The 21,945-nt window shown below is 45.2% G+C and overlaps 1 protein-coding gene across 6 annotated transcripts in view; it reads right to left on the reverse strand.

Annotated features, from left to right (window-relative positions):
* The window catches only part of Fhod3 (formin homology 2 domain containing 3), a 430,213-nt gene that overhangs the window by 102,347 nt on the left and 305,921 nt on the right, over positions 1-21,945 (reverse strand). For 4 of the 6 annotated variants that reach the window (XM_013349359.2, XM_026783506.1, XM_026783508.1 and 1 more), the window contains exon 11: positions 2,039-2,134. The exons of the other annotated variants lie outside the window; for them this stretch is intronic. In XM_013349359.2, the coding sequence (XP_013204813.2) occupies positions 2,039-2,134 (96 nt within the window). The remainder of the gene's footprint in view (positions 1-2,038; positions 2,135-21,945) is intronic. 6 annotated transcript variants of the gene reach the window in all.

Below are 21,945 nucleotides of genomic sequence, written 5' to 3' on the forward strand. Positions count from 1 at the left end.
GCCTCTGGGCAGACAAGGGCTCTAGCAGGCTCTTCTGTGCCCACTTTCTAATCCCTCCCTGTTTCTCTTCTGGGTACACTAGCTGTGCGTGCTTTAGTAATGGCTTTCAGAGCTCTTTCCAATCTAGACATAGACATGAGAAAAGGGGAAGCAAGGAATTTCCACGCTAAAGAGAGGCAATGACATAAGGAAGACGAATTCTGCCCCTTTCTTTTTCCAGGGCCTAACAGTAGACCTTCAATAGCTGGGCTCCTCCAGTCAGGTCTACAGCTACAGTGGCATGTTGCCATCGCCAATCAGGGCCATCACAGGGAATGGTATACACGCTTAGTAACTTGGTTGTGTCATGGTGCAAGATGTAGATATACAAATTTGTTATGTGGCTGCCTTAAATATATTCAGTGTTTTTCAATGAAATCAATTTTAAATTAAAAAATACATCCAGAGGACTGGAGCTAGACATTTGAAAATGTTAACACATTTATAATATGAGACCCTAAGTAAAATTGCATGTTTGAAAACCATACTCCCTTCTCTCAGACAACCTGATTGACAGCCATACAGGTTTGGGAATAGAAGGTAAACTGCTTCCTTTCTGGGGTCAAACTCAGAGTCCTCTGCCTGTTTGCAACAGGGGCAGCACCAAAGGGCATCTTTCCCAATGAGATTCCTCCCGTCTATTCTGCAGATACGAAACCTTTGGGTTCAAGGTTTCTGGGACAGAGCATACACTGTTGAACACATCCAAAGGCATTCCAATGTACTTACAGAGTCTACATAATTCCTCGTGGCTCATTTTCATGCTAAGGTGGGACTGTCAAACCTGTCCCATTCCCACGTCCCCAACTGACCCATCACTACCCACAAGTCTAGCACATCATAAGGCAGGGCTGTTTCCTGCTGATCCTCCTTCCTCTCTCATTTCAAAATGTATGACTAGTTCTCCATCATTGGCTCTTTGCTTTCTCCTCTGTGTGCTGGCTGGCTCCTCTGCAGGCCTTCCCAAAGGGGAAGGAAACCACTGTTTTGTCAATTTCCAAAGGATTCTATAATACTTAGGAACAGGAGGGCAACTTGGTATGAAATCAGGCCTTTTACGTGTATGGAGAACAAGACAGGTGAAGTGTTATGCTAAGTACCCTGAACTTTGAAGCTGGGAAGAGAAACATTTCACTCTAACTTAACAACACATCCCTGAGTAAAAACATCATTTTGTAGTGACAATCAATTAAGTGAAGAAAATTATTTAAGTCCAAAACCATTTTTGAATAGTGGAAGATGTAGTTACTTGTGGACATTCTCACTTATAAAAAGACGATTTGAGATAAATACCCATAAAATCTTAGGCATCTGGGAGGGGTTTACTGTGCCCTGCAGGCTCTTCTGTGCCCACTTTCTGCACCCTCACTGTTTCTCTTCGGAGTACACTGAGCAGGGACAGAATGGACTATACCCAGGCGAGCAGATGACGGCAAGCTCTCTAAAAGGCTGTAGGCCTGTTAGGTGTCCTGGCTATAAACATGAACACTGGGTAAGTTTTCTGTGCTATATAGAATAAAAACTATTCCCTTCCACTTGTATAGAATGATATTTGAATTAGTATAGCAAAGCAGTTCCCACAGATATTAGCTGTACTAGCAAAATTAGGAAGGGGGAAATGTGGAATTCTTACTGTGGTCCTTCCTGGAAAGATCTTAACCTCCGAAGAGGAAATAAGTCTTTCTAATCACCACCAATCTGGTTGAGCAAATGCCTTGGTGATGGAGGAAGGGGTACTAGTTGTGTGATTTTGTCCCCGCCCCCCAAATAAATAGTGGTCATGGTCATACAGGGAGGATTTGAGTGAAGAGTGCAGGCCTCAGATCAAAGTGTGTTCAGGCATTTCTACAAAAGTGCTCATTCTGTGGCTATGCACAGGGATGGGAGTTCTTGCCCTTGGGAGCTCGTTAAGGACAGGAGATCATGAAGCAGCGGCAGCAAAGGTCCAGAAGGAAGGGCCCTCTGACTTTTGATATGAGTTGGGTCTAGCCCTCAGTACCTGTCCTTGCCCTGACATTGGGCATCGTCCTCTCTCTCCTCCTCTGAATTGGGCTCCGTGATTGGCTCTTCTTCTTCCTCCTCCTCCTCCTCATCCCTGAGATAAGACCAGGAGAAAAGAAACACACAGAAACAAGATGGAAAAGCAAGATGGATAGCACGAACAGGACGCCAAAGCACAGAAACACATCGGAGTGAAAGCAGAAGGCCTCACAGTTCATTAGCGTAGCCCATGTGGTTCTAAGGGACCTTCAGTGTGGGGAGGAGATGATGCAACCGTAAGAGGCCTTTTTGTTATCAGGATGAATGCCATTACCCTGAGCCCTCCACATATGATCCAGAGAAGCTTCCTGCCTGGGAAGGACCTTCCGTGTGGCTTATCCCACTTCTGTGAGTCACCTGGTCAACAGTCCTCGTGATGCAAGCTCCTGCTGCAAACACAGTCGGCTTCACTGAGAGTCTGACCATCCTGTGTGGACTAGTGTCTATGGTGGCGCACCGTTCTAGAAGGATATGCCCTGCAGTTCAGTGAGTGCTCTAGACTCATCCCCTATTTCAAAGATGTATTTAACACCACCTCTGGGGTTTCTCCTAATCTATTCAGGAATTGACTCGCTATGGGGATAGTTTTAGTCTGGAGTGGTCTGTAACTTCTGAGTTACAAGGAACAACCAATTGCTGGGCATGGAGGCACATACCTGTTATCCCAGCACTCAAGAGGCAGAGGCAAGTTCAAGGACAAGCTGGTTCATATAGTGAGTTTCCAGTCAGCCAGAGCTATATATTAAGACACTGCTTCAAACAAAAGAACCCCATCGAAATACAATCAGAAGGACAGAAAGCAAGGACAGAAGAAAGCAGTTCTCTGGTGACTTTGACACCTGTACCCAACAGCTCTCGCAGATAGAGGATGCTGTGGTTCTAAAAGGGGCCCCACCAGTCCCATTTTGAACCCTTGCTCCCCGTTTGATGGTGTATCTGGGGAAGCCAGGCTTACGTAGTAGGTGGGTCAGGAGAGGTGGCTCTGGAAGGTGACTGTGGAGCCCGGGCCCTGGTTCCCACCACCTTTCTATGTCCCCATCTGCAATGATATGAAAAGCTCTCCTTTATTTTTGAATTTTCTTCCACACAATTTGGAATTATAAGTTCCTTTGACACTTATGTCTTGTTAACTCTCTGCTCTGTGTATTATTTTTGAATTTACTTTGTGCGGTCTTTTTTTATGAGCAAAATTCTTAGTAAGATCCAGTTCTTAGTGCTTTTTACATTTTGTGGTGTTTTTTCTTTTTCTCACATCAAACCTTCGTTTTATTAAGTATTTTTCATTCACTTGTTAAGAAGACCACATCATTTTCCCTTTTTTTCTGAAAAAAAAATCTAACAAACTACAAAGACTGATGTTTTAAAACCATCAAGCCAACCTTGCATACAATAAACACGGCTCTGTTGCCACGTGTTTGTGACTGGCCAGATATGGCAGAAAGAAAGATTGTGACACAGCCAAAATCATAGGGCTGTGTCTCAGTGCCTGTTAGGTGCCTCTCTCACAAAGACAGAGACCAGCGGACAGCGGGGCAGCAGCCTTCCTGCAGTGCCAAAGGCCCAGACGAGCACAGCCCATCTGCCTGCCAAGCCTGCACAGCCCGGGCTCACACTCCACAGCTCACCACTGGTTCCTTTCTCCTTCCCCTGCTCCCACAGCACCACGCTCGCCATCCACAGTCGCTAGCTGGAGGTCATCATCCCTCAGCTTGATGGAGAATTTGCCGGAGATGTGACTTCTGGTCTACCCCGAATTCCATCGGTCTCACTGATCTAATGGGCTTCTTCTTTGTAACAACGGAGCCTCTCCTCCAAAATTGCCTGAGTCCATGTACACTCACAGGTAGAGCCATGGAGGTTCTGAAGCCAGGCTGCCTGCCTTTGCTCTCTCTACCCTGACCACTTCTGAGCAATGCCACCCGTGGGCCTCAATTTCCTTGTTCCCTTACACAGTGATAGTGACCGCCTCCTAAGAGAGTCGTGTTGTCAATGAAAAATACATTGAAGAGTTTGAGGACAGTAAGCAGGCTAGAACTACTTGCTGTCATTGCCACCAGCAACACTGGCCAATCATCACCATCGTCATCATCATCTCCTCCCCCTTCTCCTCCTCTTGTTTCCTATTCCTCCTGGTCCTCTGAGGAAAACTCCAACCTCCCTACTGATGCAGACTCAGAGATGTGAGATTCGCAAAGAGAGGAGGCACAACAAACTGCTAAGCATTCTCCCCTATCGCCAGCAGCAAGCTCCGTCTCTGCTGGCTCTGCCCTTTGAGTCTTCTCTCCCCGACGTCTGAAGATGACTTCCCTGACATAAATGCCATGCTGCCTCCTTAGATCCCATCACACAACCAACCATCGCACAGCACGAGTGATGTAGCCTTGCAATCACAATGGCAGGGCAGGACAAAAGGCAGGTGGCACATTGACACACTAGGAGGCCCACCTCTATGGGAGAAGCACTGGCCTTATCCCATGATGCCACAGGGTAGAGAAGGAAACATGTCTCCCATGACCTTAGACTACCTATGCTGATTTGATTTAGTTTCATTAAGTCTGGGATAAAATAGGCAAACCAGATGATTCCCATGCTAATAATGTTACAGGCTGAAGGAATGGTCCAGATCACTTAGTTTTTTCCAAGCTGGCTTTTCTCCTAAAGCGTGACCGCTCATGGTTGATCCTATTTTGCTATGAAATTCTGGGCGTTTGGCCTCTAGCTTTCGAATGCATCTTTTATTGGGTTTTGCTATAAAACAAGGCCAGCCTTACCCTATATTACAGGATGGTCTTGAACTCATGACAATCATGCACCTTTAGCTTTTCAGGTATTATGTGAGTCTCCACACATAGCTTGATTTTGCTTGGTTTCAATTGATGAGGAATTACTCACAGGCACAAGCTTACTATGAATTTGTCTGTATTTTCCTTTATACAAAAAATAACGCCAGATTTGTGTCCACCTCACCCCCACCCATGCTGGAAAAGCCAGTTCTGCAGGACATAGTTTCCACCATAGTCAATTTAACTTTCCCAAATCTGCATCTCAGGGTAATGGCATGTCTCTTAGATTCCAAGCACAAACAGAGGATAATGAACGTTGCCAAGCTGTTTCAAAATCACAGTGCAAACTTTCAGAACAAAGGTGGGCAAAAACAGACGAACTCACTTAGGAAGATACATACCTGGTGTGCATGTATAAAATGGCACGGTGAACCCTCATATCAGATGTACATATATGAAAATAGCATGGTGAACCCTTTCATATCAGGGTTCATGAATGAATATATCAACTATAAGGAAAGATACAGTAACTATACACCTAAAGGTACAAAGCACAACAATGAAGGCAGGCAAGATTATCACCTCTGGTAAACTATAAAATTCTGTTTTAACCTCTAAGTTGGGGAGCTATATTAACACCATACTTTCATTTCTGCCATGCAAACTTGTCTGACATACTACATGCAGAAGGGAGTATAGGCCGCCTCCTTCCTCTGCATTGCTGCAGGAAGGTGAAGGGGTTAAGCACTTTAACACTGTAGCTAGAACTAGCCTATAAACACATTTATGTCCTGACCAAGAGGCCACACTACTGTACCCTCAGGAAGACATTCTGAACCAAGATGGCCCCTCTCAACCCAAAGGAGACTTTGTCCCACCTGTGTGACTGGGGAGATACTGGCATCTAGTGGGCAGAAATAAAGGAGTCCCCAACAAGGAACATTAGGTCCAAGGTGTCCACAATGCCCAAGGACCTCAGGGACCTCAAATATTTGAACACAAGAAAGAACCCAATAATGTTCTCAGCAGCAGTGTGTGTCACAGTCCAAAACTGGAAGTGATCAAAATGTCCACGAAGAGAAAACCAAATGAATGGACTATGATAACGTCCACTCATGGAAAACAAACGAGGAGCAGCTTCCCACGATCACCAGAGCCCATCAGAAGCAGGATGTGCTTGGAGGAAAACATGCACACAGTATGACATCTATTTTAATCAATTTAAAAAAGCAAATTTGAATAATACTTGCTTAATTACACATTTGTCATAATTTGTCCTAATTATAGGAAACAGAACAACCCAAAAGACAATGACAAAGGCATAGCTAAGCCTGTCACCCCAGGTCTCGGAGTCTAGGACAACAGGCACGCAGATAGATGTCAGAGAGGAGTGGTATAGACGCCTGCATCAAGGGAGTCCACACGCATCAATGCAAACCATAGAGATAGGTACACGGCCCAGCACACCTGCAGTTGACCATACCATGTCTCAATGTCAGTGGGCACCTCTGTCAGTTTTCCAATGTTTTTTATGTTAATAAATACTATATAAAGTAAGCCAGAGCAGAACCACAGGCCAGTGATGACAGAACCCTGTGAAGCAAGGATGACGACTCTTCTAGTTCCATACGATTAGGGCATCTTATATCACAATTAGGTGAAAACCATTTCATTGAAATACTCTGCTGAGCTAAAGACAAAAAGTGCCCCCTCGGGCTTGGTTCTCATGGCTTTGCATTAGCAAATGCTTGACTTGTAGTTTCCACTCCGTCTCCGTGACTCACGCTTCCTGTTAGCATTAAGGTTGTTTCTAGGATACCCGGGGCCCAAGCCTGAAGAGTTCCAATTAGTGTTGTTAATCAGTTACAACAAATATCCGACCAAGTGCAGTGGTGATGTCATTTAAAAACAGAGATTTGCCATCTGCCAAAAGGAATTAAAGCTCCCTCAAAAGATCTACACCAGCCAAGTGAATGAGAGACAGCTGACAGAGTCCAGCTGCGGCTCCAATGTTTCCATGGTGACAACCCAAAGTTAGACAGGAAAGTATTTATTGTCCCTGCAACCTACACCACTCAGAAAGAGCATGGAGCACAGATCAGGAATCCCAAATACACCCCAGAAGCTGGCTGACTGGCTGGCATCTTAAGGCAAAAGCCCTTAATTTTGCTATTTTGAGGAGAGTCAAACACTAATGATTCCAGCACGTTCCTGTTGAAAAAAATCAGGTCTTGTAATAGGCTAAATTCAATCCGCAGAGGGTAAACATCAACAGGAAGAAACACAATCAGTAGCTGGGGCTGCAGATCTGCTCAGGTGTGAATAAACAGGTGTAAACAGTGAGAGTCACAGGCTAGGAGCCTTTTTCCTTTCTTCTGCACACACTTTAATTTCATGCTTGTAAAAGATATTTCTCTTAGCCACAGTCGCTAGCTCATTGTTTCCAATGCTCCTGAAGGGTCTACGAGACCAACCCGAAGGAAGTAGATTGAGGTTTTCCAAATGCTTCTAGAAGGCAGCAAGCAGAGTCCCAGGCTGCTAGCCTCAGAGGACCTGCCTCAGGTATGGCTTCAATCTATCTAAATCCTTGGTCCACCCAAGGCTCTCTCTCCTATCACACCTGAAAGAACACATCACAGCCAAGTGGGAACCTCTATTTCTGGCCCATGTCACTGAGGGAATGAAATACATGACCACAATGCTATTCTACCAGACACGCATCTGACATGAACCTTCTCTGGACAGGCTTGCTTTTAAGTCAATCATAGGTTGAACATCCCCCCTGAAAGTGAGAACTCTGAAACCCTCAAAACCTGAAACTTTCTGAGTACTGGCAGTTTATTCTAAGTGGAAACTTCAAATCTGATGTCATGTTATAGATCAATCAGAACACAGGCACCAAAACTGTCTTCATGTTAGGTGTATGCAGTAGACACAGAACTGAAGTGAGCTTCATGCTTAGACTTGGGTCAGGTGCCTAAGGCAGCTCACCATGTGTTCTCAAAGCATTATGGGTAAGGATAGGTGACCACTCTAATGGCATTCTCCTGTGCTTTCTACTCTCCCAGGTTTTCCACCAATGAGAAGTATAATTCATGACACATGAACTTATCCTGTCTCTTAGATATGAACAAGACAGGGTATTGTGTGTTTAGAAGCAGATATCAAGTGTAACTGCCACAAGGAAGCCCGAAGGTGCTTTGGAGCTTCAGTGTGTAGTAAGATCCGTTCGATGTGTGACCCTGTTTGATTCTACAGCTAATTGCCCTTTCACATGCTTTGATTGAACATTCCACAATCAGCTTTTAATACGGTAATCATGTAGATTGGTGTGTAGAGATAAACCCCAAATCCTGCTTGGCAGCCAGGCTTCTTCCCAGCAACCTCATTTCTGTTTTCTGTCCCCAGTCATGCCCACTAAATTGCCAGTGGTAACCGCTGGAGTTGTGTGGCTAGCAGTGGTTTTCTCCATTATTCTCCATCTGCTGGTGGAAACAGCCATGAGAAATGAATCACCTATAAAGGAGGTAACAGCAAGACTTCTAAAAAGCAAGAGCCAGAACTATCTACAAAGATTATCACCTATGAGCTGAAGTTCCATAGGGGAGGGAGGAGGAGGGAGATGTGGAGGGGCTGAGAGGGCAAGAGGGGGGAAGGGGAAGGAGGAGGGGGGAGGGAAAGGACACAGATAAAAAGAGGAGACAAAGAAACAAAAGCTACACCATGTTAAAGATGCTACAAGGTCAAATGAGTGAACCTCAAGATTATGAAGAGGTAACATGCTGCAGACTAGAGCAAAATTATCTTGAACTATTTTCAGTCTATTTGAAAACTATGTATTATCCAACCCTGGATCTTGCCTAACACCCTTGTGGCCATCACAGCTATACAATGTATTCTTGGCAGACCAATAAAGATCAAAGCTAATTTGTCATAAGATAGCATCTGAAACCCATAACAGAGTTTGCCCTCTCCACCAATATAGCTAATGAACGTTTTGATTTATAACTTCCTAAGTACTATAACTAATAAAATCTCATGTGACTACTTTCATGGATGAACATAGTATTTGGGGAGATCTAAAGCTCTGTTCCTGGGCCATGATCATTCATATTTGGCTCCAGAATGACATATATTCTATTTGCTATGAGAACTATTTTTGTGTTGTCATATCCAAGGACCACTTGCTGCTTAATCTCAATTTTCAGCTTGATTAGAATGAGAAATGCTTTAGAGACTGGTGAGGCTCACCTCTGCTTGTGTGTGTTGAGAGCCTTTCCTCAGAGAATTAGTTGAATGAGGAAGACTTATCCTGATCGTGGATGGAACCATTCTATAGGCTCAGATGGAATAGAGAGTTGGGAAAGAGAAAGCCCACCAGTGAAGAAATTTTCTCCTTGCTCCCTGCTCATTCAGGAGGTGAGCTGCTCTGCTCAGCCATGAAGGGCAGACCCTCTGGAACCATGGCCAAATCTCTCCTCCCTTAAATGGTTTGGCTCAGATGTTTGGTTATAGCAACGAAATGCTAACAGAGAACTCAGTGCACATTGCTGAGTCTCACTGGGCCTCAGGGTTAGGCTCACTGTAGTCCGGAAGCAGCTCCTGGGAGATCAAGTGACAGGGTTACCAACTCTTTGCCCAACATATGCTTTTAAACCCCCAAGACTCTCCAGGAGCAATGGCCACCTCAGACTAGCAATTCACACCGTTGAGAGATGTTTGAAAACACAGAGGCTCAGGTCTTGCTTTTCCAAATCTTATCCGAGGGTTAGGCTTGAACGTGAAATATTAAAGGGTTCAGAAACATTGCCCTGGATCCAAGATACCACTGTTTTCCAGAAGTTTTGTCTCAATAGCGTCCACCTGGGCTCCCATTGTTACTCTCCCTGACCTCCAACCCAATTCCTATCAGGAAGATGGGCATTGCTTCAAGTATGCATGGCCAGCATGGCTGAACTCACATACCAGATAATTACCAGACGTCATGTTAGGAGTTCCAAGGCCTTGCATGTCTCCACCTGCGTATCACATGAGCTCATCTCCTGCCACTTCTGCCTCCCTCCACATTCTACAGTCTTGCCTTTTCAGCTGCCTAGAGGACACAGGCACACCAAGCCCTCCTCCCCATTTCCTACTGAACATGGTATTCCCGTGACCTGAAGAGCTCTTCTCATTCTTACCCATCAAGGCTCATTGCTCGTTATCCTTTCTTGGACCACTACTATGCCACTATTCTCTTTTCTAAAAGAATTTTTACATTAATAAATATTAATTAAATATTTAGAATTAAATATTCTAGGATTTGATAGTCTTTTTGAGAGAGTGTATTATTAGTAACACAGTCCTTTTTTTTATCAGAAATACTGGTATGAATTTAGTGAATAAATGTCTGGACTTAAAAATTTGACGTTGGGTGTGGTGGTGCACACTTGTTGCTCCAGGAGGGAACTGACAGGCAGAGGAAGATGAACCAACAGTCAAGAATCACAAGGCCAGTTTTGACTCCATGAGCCCTAGCTTCAAAGAAACACAAACCAATGAAGCATAATGTACAAATGTTTGACACCTGATAATTGGCAAGTGTGCTGGTCTTTCCAGTGTCAGGCATTTCTTGCAATGGTACCTACACCCATCATGCAACACTCCATGGCACATAGGTAGCTACAACAGCGGTTCTTTGCTGCCACCAATGATATTGCAATGGCTGCCCCTGCACACTTCTTCAGGTTCTCCCTGAGAGCTCATGCTTGTTTCTGCCTTGTCCTCTTCCACACAGCTCATCGCTCCCCTTCCAAAGCCTAGCTCACCAAACTCAGTCAGTCACGAAAGGCAAAGCTCAGAACACGTGCTACTGCCGAGTGTTCTTGCAAGGCTGCTCAGCCAAAGCAGGCAGTTTGGGCTTCTCTAGTGGAGGCTCCTTGCTCATCTGCTTGGTGACAAAAGCTCTCAGGTTGCAGACAAGTCCTAAAGCACAAACAATACCAGATCGGGGGCAATTGGTAATTTTCTTTTTCTGACGTCATGATTCAAATTGTCCCCCTTCAACTGAGAAAGCAAATTTGCAAAAATGGTCCTAAATTTAAGAAGTGTAGGAAAAGAAAATGGCTTCTCAAGTCTCAGAAGCATCTGCTTCCCTTTCAGGAGACTTTGCCGTGGCATGCAGCCATGCCACGCTGTCTGCTCCCCAACCTTGCCCTGTCCTGCCCATGGATCTGTGGGGGAGAAGTGCCAGCAAGCAGCAGGCCTGGACTAGCCACTTCCTCCAGAGGGCTTCTCTCTAGTCACCTTTAAATCCCATGTTTATAAAACCAAAACCGCATGGCAGGAGCAAAGAGCTCAGGAATGAAATGCTGTCTTGGGGCAATGTGGATTCTGTCACCAAGCCTTCCCAAAGTTCCTAGAATTGCCTCTGGCCCCTACTGAGACACTATGTCCTTAGGAAGCAGCTTTCTTAGGATAACAAAGTCAGTCACCTTCCAAAAGGTACCAGAGACCCCTGAGCTCTAAAGGCCATGGTCTGGGATACAAGAGCAGGTCCCCTGCTCTGGGCTTGGTCCTACTGTGTGACCTCTCTGCAGCTGTTTATTGACTCTTCTTACTTAAGCTCTGAACTGGGTGCCTATGTAAGACAGTTCCCATAGTTCACCTCTCTCTCAGTCAGCCTCTGAAACAGGTTCTTTTAGTGCACCGAGAAGCCAAGGACAATCCCAGGGACCCCTGACACTAAACTGGGATTAAACCCAGGAGTCCAACCCTAGCATCATGGGCCTAACAGCTATGACATGATACCTCTGCTTAGGACAAGCAGCTGGAGAAAATGCCTCTTTTCCTTACTAAGAGATGAAGCCACTTAGCTTCCCTGCCTTCTTCTCCCCCTGAATTCTATGCTCTTATGCCCGTACTCACATGCATGAGAAGCCCACCAGCTCAGCTCTCCTGCCAATCACTCTCCTTCTCCATCCCATTAATGTCCTGCATCCACCAGGAAGCAAAGACATGCAATAGATATCCATGACACCATAAGCCACACCTGGACCACAGTTATAGCCCATGTCCATTCTGATACATCTCTCATAATGATGACCTTATTTTGAAATAAAAAAAAACTGTTTTCAGCAAGAGAATGGTGTTTACACATCTGATACCATCTCTTGGGAATATGAAGCGACAGTGTGGCTGCAGGCCAGATGTGTCCTCTTCAGTCCCCAAGGGCCCTTGGCAACACTTCACCAGCTGTGTTCAGTAGTGACTTAACTTTGCTCTCACGTTTGACCTCTTGGACTTTTATCTTCAGGCTCAATCTTCATTTGTCTAGAATTAACTCTAGACTCTCTCCACATAGGTCTTTCTTTGTCTTCCCCCACCCACCTCCCAGCCCCGTATCTCCTATAGTGTCTTGCTATGTAACCCCAGTTGGCTGACCCTAAACTCTCAGAGATCCTCCTGCCTCTGTTTCTCAAGTACTAGAAGAACATGTATGTGGTATGGGAGGTTCTTCTGTCTGTGTGTTGCTTTTCTTGGTTAATGAATAAAGAAACTACATTGGCCTGTTGATAGGGCAGAACTTAGGTAGGCTGGGGAAACATAACTGAATGCTGGGAGAAAGAAGGGCGGAGTCAGGAAGCCACCATGGAGCCACTGCCAGAGTAAGACATGTGGAATCTTTGCCGGTAAGCCATTGCCACATGGCAATATACAGATTAATAGAAATGGGTTAAATTAATATAAGAGCTAGCCAATAAGAAGCTAGAGCTAATGGGTCAAGAAGGGATTTAAGGAATATAGTTTCTGTGTGGTTATTTCGGGGCTAAGTTAGCTGGGCGGCCAGGATGAACAAGTGGCCTTCTTGCAACACATGCACCACCATGCCCAGCCTGACCATAGCACATTGGAAGCAAGACTGATAATTGTTCCTTCCATGACTGGATCTAATCAATCAACAACTCTTGGAAAAGTCTGGCTCTGCTCCCAAAGACATGTTGAGAACCACATGTCCCAGTGTCTACATCATCATGGACCACCTCAGAAATCCAAGCTCAGCAGTAAAGGCTGTGAGTATGTAGACCCTGGAAGGGAAGGTGTGTCTTAACAAAAACACAGGGTCTGTACAGGTCAAAGGGAAGCAAGCTCAGCCCTTCACCAACCAAACCAAGACTGAATAGGAACATCAGCCAGGCCTTTCCTCTAACCCACACTTGAATAGCTGGGTCCCCTTGTGAAGCCCCACCCCATCAGAGCCGACTCACACCTGAAGACGAGCTCTTTAAAGGCTCCCTGACTGGGAAACTGTGTGGCCGTCTCATGGTAACCTTTCAAAAGATGATGATCCAGCGCTTTCTTTGCCAGGGATTCATCATCCTTTCTCCACCTCTTGCTTTATTTTTCCTGGGTTACAGTCTGGGCATCACGAATCAGCTGTACATGTTCGGATCCCACAGGTGCCTGTCCAAATGGCTGGGATTTCCATTCATAGGTTCCTCAAACACACCACACCAGCCTAGGATCCTGTGTTACTGGCTGCTTGGGAATTGACATTGAATGAGACTGGATCCTATAAACCATGCTTTCTTGTATCCCATGACATCCCTGACTTTCCATCCTCCCCACTCTGAGAGCATTTCTAGCTTTTCCCAACCTCCTCACCTGACCCAGCTCTGCCCCAATGCTTCCAGGACCCCCCAACACATACACACACCCGCTTTTCCATTTGAGACTCACTGTTGGATCTGTGTGGTTTTAAGGACCAAAGTCTACCAATTCACCCAGAATCTCTAAAGATACCCAAGCAAAGACAAGTCCCAAGACATTGGCTATCTAATCATGGAAAGTTTTCCAACAGTCAGGAACTTTACAAGCTCACTTCTTCCTCCACCCCCAGTCTTCCCTCTTTACTGCTACCCCCCCCCCAAGTTCCTTCTTCCTTGATCCCATCTTTGTTTCTTCCAGCCCACCATTAGCTAGAGAATACTCAAGAAGAGCCTCAGACATCTCCACACCCCTGGCTGCCATCCAGTAATACTTACTTCGGGACGTCACAGGCCCCATCAGGGCTTCTCATTCATAACAAACCACTTTCCATCAGATAAACTTCCCCAAGTAGCTACTTGCTGCCCGTGGTACCACTGGTTGTTAATCTGGTTGTTATGAAATCCTCTAGCAAGTTTATGCTGGAACATAAAACATTCTCTCCAGCTCGTGTCCATAGTTATTTAACAATTACCTTCTTTAATAGAACAACCTCTGGGGAAGCATCAATATAACCCTCACCCGGCCACGCACTCATTTTTTCTGTCTATCCTAACTCTTCTACCACCCTCTTAAAGAGCCATCCGCATTAGGAGTCCACAAGAGGCCGAGATGAAGCCTGAGGGTCGGACCTCTGCTCTTGACCACACATCTCTCCCTTACTGTACCTGGCCAAGCCTAGCTGTAGGAGCCAGCACTTAACAGGTCACCTAAGCCAGCCACTTTCACAAGTTAACCTTGTGTAACACCTACGTGTCTCATCGTACGCTCTTCCCTTGTAAACAGGTTGCCTATTGCCAGCTCCTTCCCAGAGATAGGTCAGCTTCATTACTCTGTTGCAGACTCTACGGGTAATCACTGAATGAATCCTGTAACCCTGGCAACAGAGCCCTGTGGGAAAGTCTTGTCCTAAAACTGAAGCAACCAAATATATCTCCTTCTCATCAGAATATAGGAAGCTGAGCTCATCGGTTCAGTGAGTTTCATAATTAGGCTCCCCATTTGCCCACTGCTTCCTGTGGCTGGCGGAGTGATGCCAATGCCCTTCTCCACTTTATAGGAGTACAGTGAACACCCCCCATCTCCTCCCTGTACTGGCACCCACAGGCTCCCTTCGTCCCACCACCCACTGGGTCACTAATTGGTGTGCACTGACTATGAGATGCTGAACTTTAGCTTGACTTAGACCCTGCTTCTCCTCAGCATCCTCCTCAGCCTCCAATCATTGCAACCCAACTGAGGCTTCTTCAGTGGGTGTCTGTTCTCTGCACCTTCCTTTCTGATCTCTTCCAGAATGGCCAGTTAGTCACTGTACGCTTGCTCCAGAATTATATCTTCAGAAGTCCTTTTCAGAAGCCATGTCAGTGCCCATTCATGAGAAAAGCAAACCCAATGATAACTTCAATATCTAGGCCAATAAAAAAATACATAACTCTTTAAGATTACCATGCTCAAGTAATCATTTATTCTGATGACTTCTTTCTCGGGAATCTAATTCACCCTCCAAAGCTAAATCATCATCCTTCTCAAACACATTCAGGCCCATCAGACACCCTATCCAGTCCTGTTGGACTGGGTGTAAGTTCTAAGCCATGACTGCCTGGGTTCCAAGCCAGAAGTGTCCCTGATCAGCAGTCTGATGTAGGGCAAGCTCCCTGTCTCTCTGTGCTTCAGTTTCCTTGTCTCTTAAATAAACAGGACACTAAACCTTTCTCCACGGAATTCTCAACACATGAAATTTAGCACCACAGCCAGCACACAGTGGGTGCTTCCTAAGCGCTACTTCAGCCAGCACACAGTGAGTGCTTCCTAAGTGCTATCTTAATCAGCACACAGTGGGTGCTTCCTAAGTGTTACCTCAGACAGCATACAGTGGGTGCTTCCTAAGTGCTATCTCAGTCAGCACACAGTGGGTGCTCCCTAAGTGCTACCCCTGCTGTTACTTGTCTTAAGGGAAGGAAGAACAGCCCAGAGAGGCTGCAGCTCAAAGAACATACACTCCTGTGCAAGCATGGAATCAAATCCACACAGGAAACCACTCATGGATGGTCATGCTGACAGAATGTTTTATGTAGAAAGTGAGAAATACCATGTTTTTTTAAAGATAATCGGAGAGATGGGGATAAAATGTCCAGAGGCTAATATTTAAAACAAAGCAAGAACAAGTATATTGCCTTTCCATGCAAACAATAAAGAATACCTATACATCAACACCAACAGACAGGATAAAAGAGTAGAGGATCTAAACGGGGGATGTGCAGTCACAACCACAAAACCCCAGGTAACTGCATGTGACCTCATGGCATAAAAAAAAAACAACTCTGAAGAACTCCTAACACCAAGTGCAAGCAAGGAAGTGTGAAAACGCCCAGCTACAGGCTGATGGGAAAGCACAAAGTACAGCCTTTTAGGTGTGATGGTGATGCTGAAAATTTAAGTATTCTTCGCTCCAGAGTCCCACAGCATTGGAATGTACATCCTTTGCATCGAGATTTCCACTTCTAAGCATTTATCCCAGAAGAGTGCAGCTGCGAGCAAATGCATGGGAACGTGTGCACAGAAGTTCACTACTGCAAACAGCACCAGGAAAAACCGAAGTAACCAAGGCAAAATGATTGACAGTATGGCACGTGGTCCATCTACATAGTGGGACACTGGGAAATACTTTCCTGATGTGTGATATGTTGGATGTTTAAGTATGTGCGTAGGCATGCACATGCCACAGCACGCGTTGTGATCAGAAGACAACCTTGGGTGTCAGCACCCATCTTTGTTGAGAAAGGGACTAACACAGGCATTGCTTCGCGCAGGAGATTAGATCTGCAGAATCACGAAAACAAGTGCAGTCAGACAAAACAGTGAGCTCCTCAATCTGAAGCTGGACCCACAAAACTCTAAAACCAATCCCATCATACTAGCTGTCGGTCCTCAGGCAAGGAACTTCAACTCCACCTGCCTCCGCCTCTCCTGCTACCACACGGCAAATAAAAACAGTACTCACCCCAAGGGCAAAGACAAAACATCTCAGGTGTTCGGCAAATTGCCTCGTGGATGGGTATGCGCTCAATAAAGGCTTGTGGGTATTGTAGCTGTCACTACTGCTGAGATGCTATTTGATCGGATTATAAGGCAACGGCAATATGTTAACTGACATAAGGCTATAATAGTGGTACCAGGCTCTGAACCTTAGTCTCCTATGCTCAGATATGTCTATCTGATGCTCAACTCCAAAGTGATTCTGAATGCTACCCAAATGGTGGTAGACTTGGGAAGATCAAGAACTCCTTAGGAGCCATGGTTTTTCTCAGTCAACAAGTCCAGATGGAGCTCCAGACATTAGCATCCCTCAAAGGTCCACAATACCCCTTATTAAACTCCTCCCTGCATCTCAGATGGACTAGGCCTCAGCCTTAGGATGGCAGAGACAAGACCACATCTTCTCACAGTTGCTTGATACTTCTGGGTTCCTGGCTACAAGGTCAATGCCTGTCAGCAACCGACCTCTGTGTACATCTGTATTAGCGGAATGCTGTCCTTTGGACATGACAGGGTCATTAACTTTGTGATGACAAGCTGAAGACTTGCAGAAAGTTAGGCCCATTAATTTTTCACCATGGGCAGGGAGGAGCTTACAAGGCTCTATCCCTCTCTGAGGTCCCATAGACAGTTAATAGTTTCTGGGAAGAGGTGCTCATGAAGACCCACCCCTCCCTTAAGGATTTATAAAGCTGATGGTTGTAGGGGAAAGGGTTCACAAGGCCCCACCTGCCTCAGGGAGAGGAAGGAGTATGAGGTCAGAGTCTGGATCCACTATTTCAGCTTCATAGCACTTACACACAGCCATGGCTGCATCATAGGGACCAGAGAGCATCTCAGCAATACTGACAGCTGCAATACTTGGAAAGCTTTATTGAATGCACAACCATCCACCAGGCAGTAATAGGCACCTAATGGTTGCTGGATGATTTTTTTCCTTCAGTGGTGTAACCATCCATAAGATTCCCATGCTCCTAAAAGTTACATGAGTTAGACTCACTGGTACTTTAAGCTATACTTTGGTGGAATTATTTGTTCCTGTCATTGGTGTGATATCTGGGGCAGGGGGATGTTTGCTTTCATTGCCTCAACAAAAGCTCACACAACAACCTGTGTTTTTATCCTAGTGACTTTGCAACTTATTAGAATGAATACTTCTATTTCAAATGGAGCAGGAACATCCCTATCTTTATGCATCTTCTAACTTACGCGGGGACACAGCAGCTCTTCTATTTACTCTTTTGCTTCTGGGTCAATGGTAGACCACATCAGCAGCTGAAGGAGACTTTGCAGAGCTGCCCCTCCATGCTTGTCCCCAATTCCACTTACACATCTCTGATTATATGCACACACACATATGATTGGGTGCACACACGGTTATATGATTCCTATCCCACACAGGATCACGGGCTCTGGCCTCAGATTGCACAACTCTGTTATATAAGTATATTTCTGTCTTGCCAGTTTGTTTCACGCAGGTGTCACATTCCATGATGTCAAAATTTTGGAATGTGATAGACTCAAAGCTGATTAGAACTGGCTGTGTTTGGTTACTGATTGATTCATTAGACTAAGTCAAGCCTGTCCTTAACCAAATTCAGTGTATTTGCTAAGAATTTGAAGAGTAAAAATTTGCTAAACAGAGATAAAACCAATACCAGAAAAAGGATTCTGCTATAACCTATGTAGGCCAGAGAGACCGGGTGATAGGTAAAACATTCCATATCTCCATTCTTGCTATTTCTGTGCTGTCTCTGTGATGGTTGTAAAATGTCAATGAAATCTTTATACCGGGAATATCATGTACAGACTAGAATTTTAACTGATTCATGATACTTTCTTCGAAGTTACTTTTGATCCAAAGTTCGCTATGTGAACTTGAGGCAGGTACAGAATCCTGTGTTCTTATAAAAGAGTTATCTTGTCCAACAGTTGTTCCCAACCTTGGAAGCCTCCCAAGTAGCGGGTGAAAATTCCAGCCAAATACTCAGCCTCCTAAGGTGCTGACCCAGATGCAGCACCAACACATTGCAGAGAACTAATTCTCTTTAGTGACAGGTGCCCTGTGCACGATGGGACAACATTCCTGAATTTGTCCTACCACATGCCCACTGCAACCCAGTACCAGCAGCAACAACCAAAAACATTCATGTCCAGGTGTCCCTTGGGTGGCAATGCCATCCCTGGTTGAGAACTATTTCCTACTTCCCTAGGGGTTTCTAGACCTAAGTTTATCTTGCTGTAACCTCCCTAACTGCCTCATTTTCCCTGCATGTGTCACTAGCCTTTCTTCTTACCAAGCTCAACTTGGTACCCCCACCCCATCTTTTCACCCACGCATCTCCAACTTCACCTGTAGCATAAGAATTTGTGATCAAGATCCTCGTAATCTCTTCATGGAATTTTCCTCCCAAGTTCTCATATATCCCAAGCTGCCCTCAGACTTGCTATGTAGCTGATGATGACCTTGAACTCTCAATCTTCTTGTCTACTATTTGAGTGCCAGGACTATAAGAATCTACCACCACATCTGGACTATAAGAATCTACCACCACATCTGCACTATAAGTTTCTACCGCCACATCTGGACTATAAGTGTCTACCACTACGTCTGGCTTATGTGATGGCAGGGATCAAGCACAGGGTCTGTGCCACATCACACCTCCTTTTATTTTCTTGTTGTAGTGCAACTATAAGATCCCCGAAGTCCTCTCACATGGCATGGTGGGTCCCCCCCTTCTTCCTCACATAATCCTCATTGGCAATTTCAGCCCATTTCCCCTCCATTTCTCTAAAAATGTCTGTCTCCTCAGAACAGTAGTTGGTAAAATATAACCAGTGAGCTCAATCTGGCCTAATATCTGTTTTGGAGAATCTGAACATTAGTATATATTTTACATTTTTAGCAGTTGAAAAACATCAGGAGATTAGTATTTCATGACTTAGGAACTTTACATGACAACCCGCCATTACCGCCCTTTGGTGTACATGGCATAAATCTCTATGTTCCATTCCCCAGCCAGCTGTCACTGTGCACAACTCGCCAGCTCACTCTTCCGTGTCCTTCAAATGCACACATGACTGAGAGCTAGATGGTACCATGCAAGCATCAGTTGACTCAGTGAAGTTCGGAATTACCTCTGGAGAGTGGAATGTTGTGTGCAACTCAACGGGATGGAATTCAGAGTTGCACACTAGGTCCTGTACAGTACTTCATATCAGAAACACTGGAAGACGGGACAGATGGAGATCTATTATGCGCTGAAAGCAAGCACCTGGTTGAACAGGAGCATGTTTAGGGTCGCAAATTAAGGTCAGAGACTTCCCTAACAAGCAGGAAATATGGGGTAGAATGGGATACTCATGAAGGAAAGAGCCCCAGCCTGTACGTGAACTCCACTGGGTTCCTGCTTCAGGCTAGACAAACTTCAAGAACATTTTAGTCCTGGGAATGGCAGCAACGTGAGTCAGATACACTGCTGGAGTGGGGGGGGGGTTCATTTTTGCTAATTAGACGAGCCCAAATAATTTTCTCAGTAGTAAATAAAAAGGCTGTAATTTTTCTTCTTATAATCAAGTCTGCAAAAAGTAAGTGCAGAGATGAAATTCTTTATGGTACACACATCACACAAAAATTTTTCAGGTGACAGATGATCAATAAACTCTACCTTATTTGACCAAGGGCCAGTGTAGAAGCCATGGCCCAGTAATGTGCACTAACATCACTAAAATGGTAGTAACAAGCTGGCAGGCTTACATGTGCAAGGAAGCATACATGTTCATGGTATGTGACGTGGCGACCTTTTCAGTTCTTGAGTATTTATATTTACCTCAGTAAAGATGATGTCCATATAGTATGCCAACCAATTCTCTTTCCTAAAAAGTCTGACCTGTAAGTCTTGTTCAGTGAATATGTTTAAGAGTGGGAAGGTGGGAAGTAGTTTTGAGCACTGAGTCAAGATTTGAGCTTAACTCCTGGCTCAGCCCATCCCTTACTCCTGCTATTCACCACAAAGCCCGCCCTACCTGCTGTCTGGCATCTATCCTGCCCTCCTGTACAAGAGGGTCTTTTCTAGAACTGAACTCAAATGAAATGAGCAAGGAGTTCCACGCACATTTCCCACACGACTTCCTTTCTGCCCTCTCACACTCTCCCATCTTTGAGAGGGTAGGTACGACTTGTGTCACAGAAGGATAAAATCCAGCCTCCGAGTCCTCCTCCTATGTGGCACAGGAACCTTGCTACAGACGAGCACCAAGTATGTCCAGGGAGTTCACAGGCATTGCTTCCCAGGCCTCCAAGGAATGGGTCCTAATAGCTGTTTGAGTCTGAAGTATAGTTTAAGTCACAGATGTTGAGCAGGGGACACTGCTAAGCACACAGTGACCATCCCCCCTTTTTTGCCATCCTTTCCCCCATTGCAGTCTTGTCTTGAGGAGAACTGCACCATGATGATGCCACCCCAGCCTCTCTCCAACAGGCTTTATGAACAAAATCATTTTAAAGTTACAAGGTTGTTGGACGTCTTCTCTTTTCAGGTTTATATTTTTAATTTATTTACATTTGCTTATTTTCGCAGTACTAAGGATCAAGCTCGGGGCCTCACCACGTGTGCTAGGCAAGCACTCCATGCTAAGCTACACCCCAGCTCTCTGCAGTGTTTCCTATCTCTACAAACTGGAAAGCGCTTTCCCCAAACATTACAAAATTTACATTAAAGCAATAGCTTCGGCACAATGAAAATCGCATAGCGTTTGAAAAGAACAAAGCAAGCATTGTTTAGAGCAGCATCTCTCCATCTTCTCCCCACCCCAGATTGAACTCCTGCTGAGCCTAGAACTTGGAGACAATGAACTGTTCTCAGGACAGTCCCCTGAACTGCCCCCATCTTTGCTAGTGTATCAGAAGATGCTGTTACTTAAGCACACAACATAAGGACCTTTTAAAAGCAGAAGAGACCAGAAACAAGCACAGAATCAGACAGTGAAGAACCAGTGGGGCCAACGAGGCTCACCACACCCCTGCCCTCAGCATCTCCATTGGTTTTTAAAACAGTATTCAATTACTGTGTTCATTTCCCTCAACCTCCTCTGAGTCAATTCCTCGAGCTGCTAGCTAGGGGCTGTGTATTTTGTGATCCAGGATCTTGAAGAAACTTACCCAGGGCTGAACCACAGTGTACCTGAAGCCTTCTCCCAGTACAGCCCCTAGCTAGCAGCTTCCTTATTTTAATCTTTTCAGAAGTTAGGGGTTTTCACTAGAGTAGAGCTGGTCACACGAACTCAGAATCAGGACCATGTC

Source organism: Microtus ochrogaster, chromosome 18 (genome assembly GCF_000317375.1).
Source record: "Microtus ochrogaster isolate Prairie Vole_2 chromosome 18, MicOch1.0, whole genome shotgun sequence".
Lineage (NCBI taxonomy): Eukaryota > Metazoa > Chordata > Mammalia > Rodentia > Cricetidae > Microtus > Microtus ochrogaster.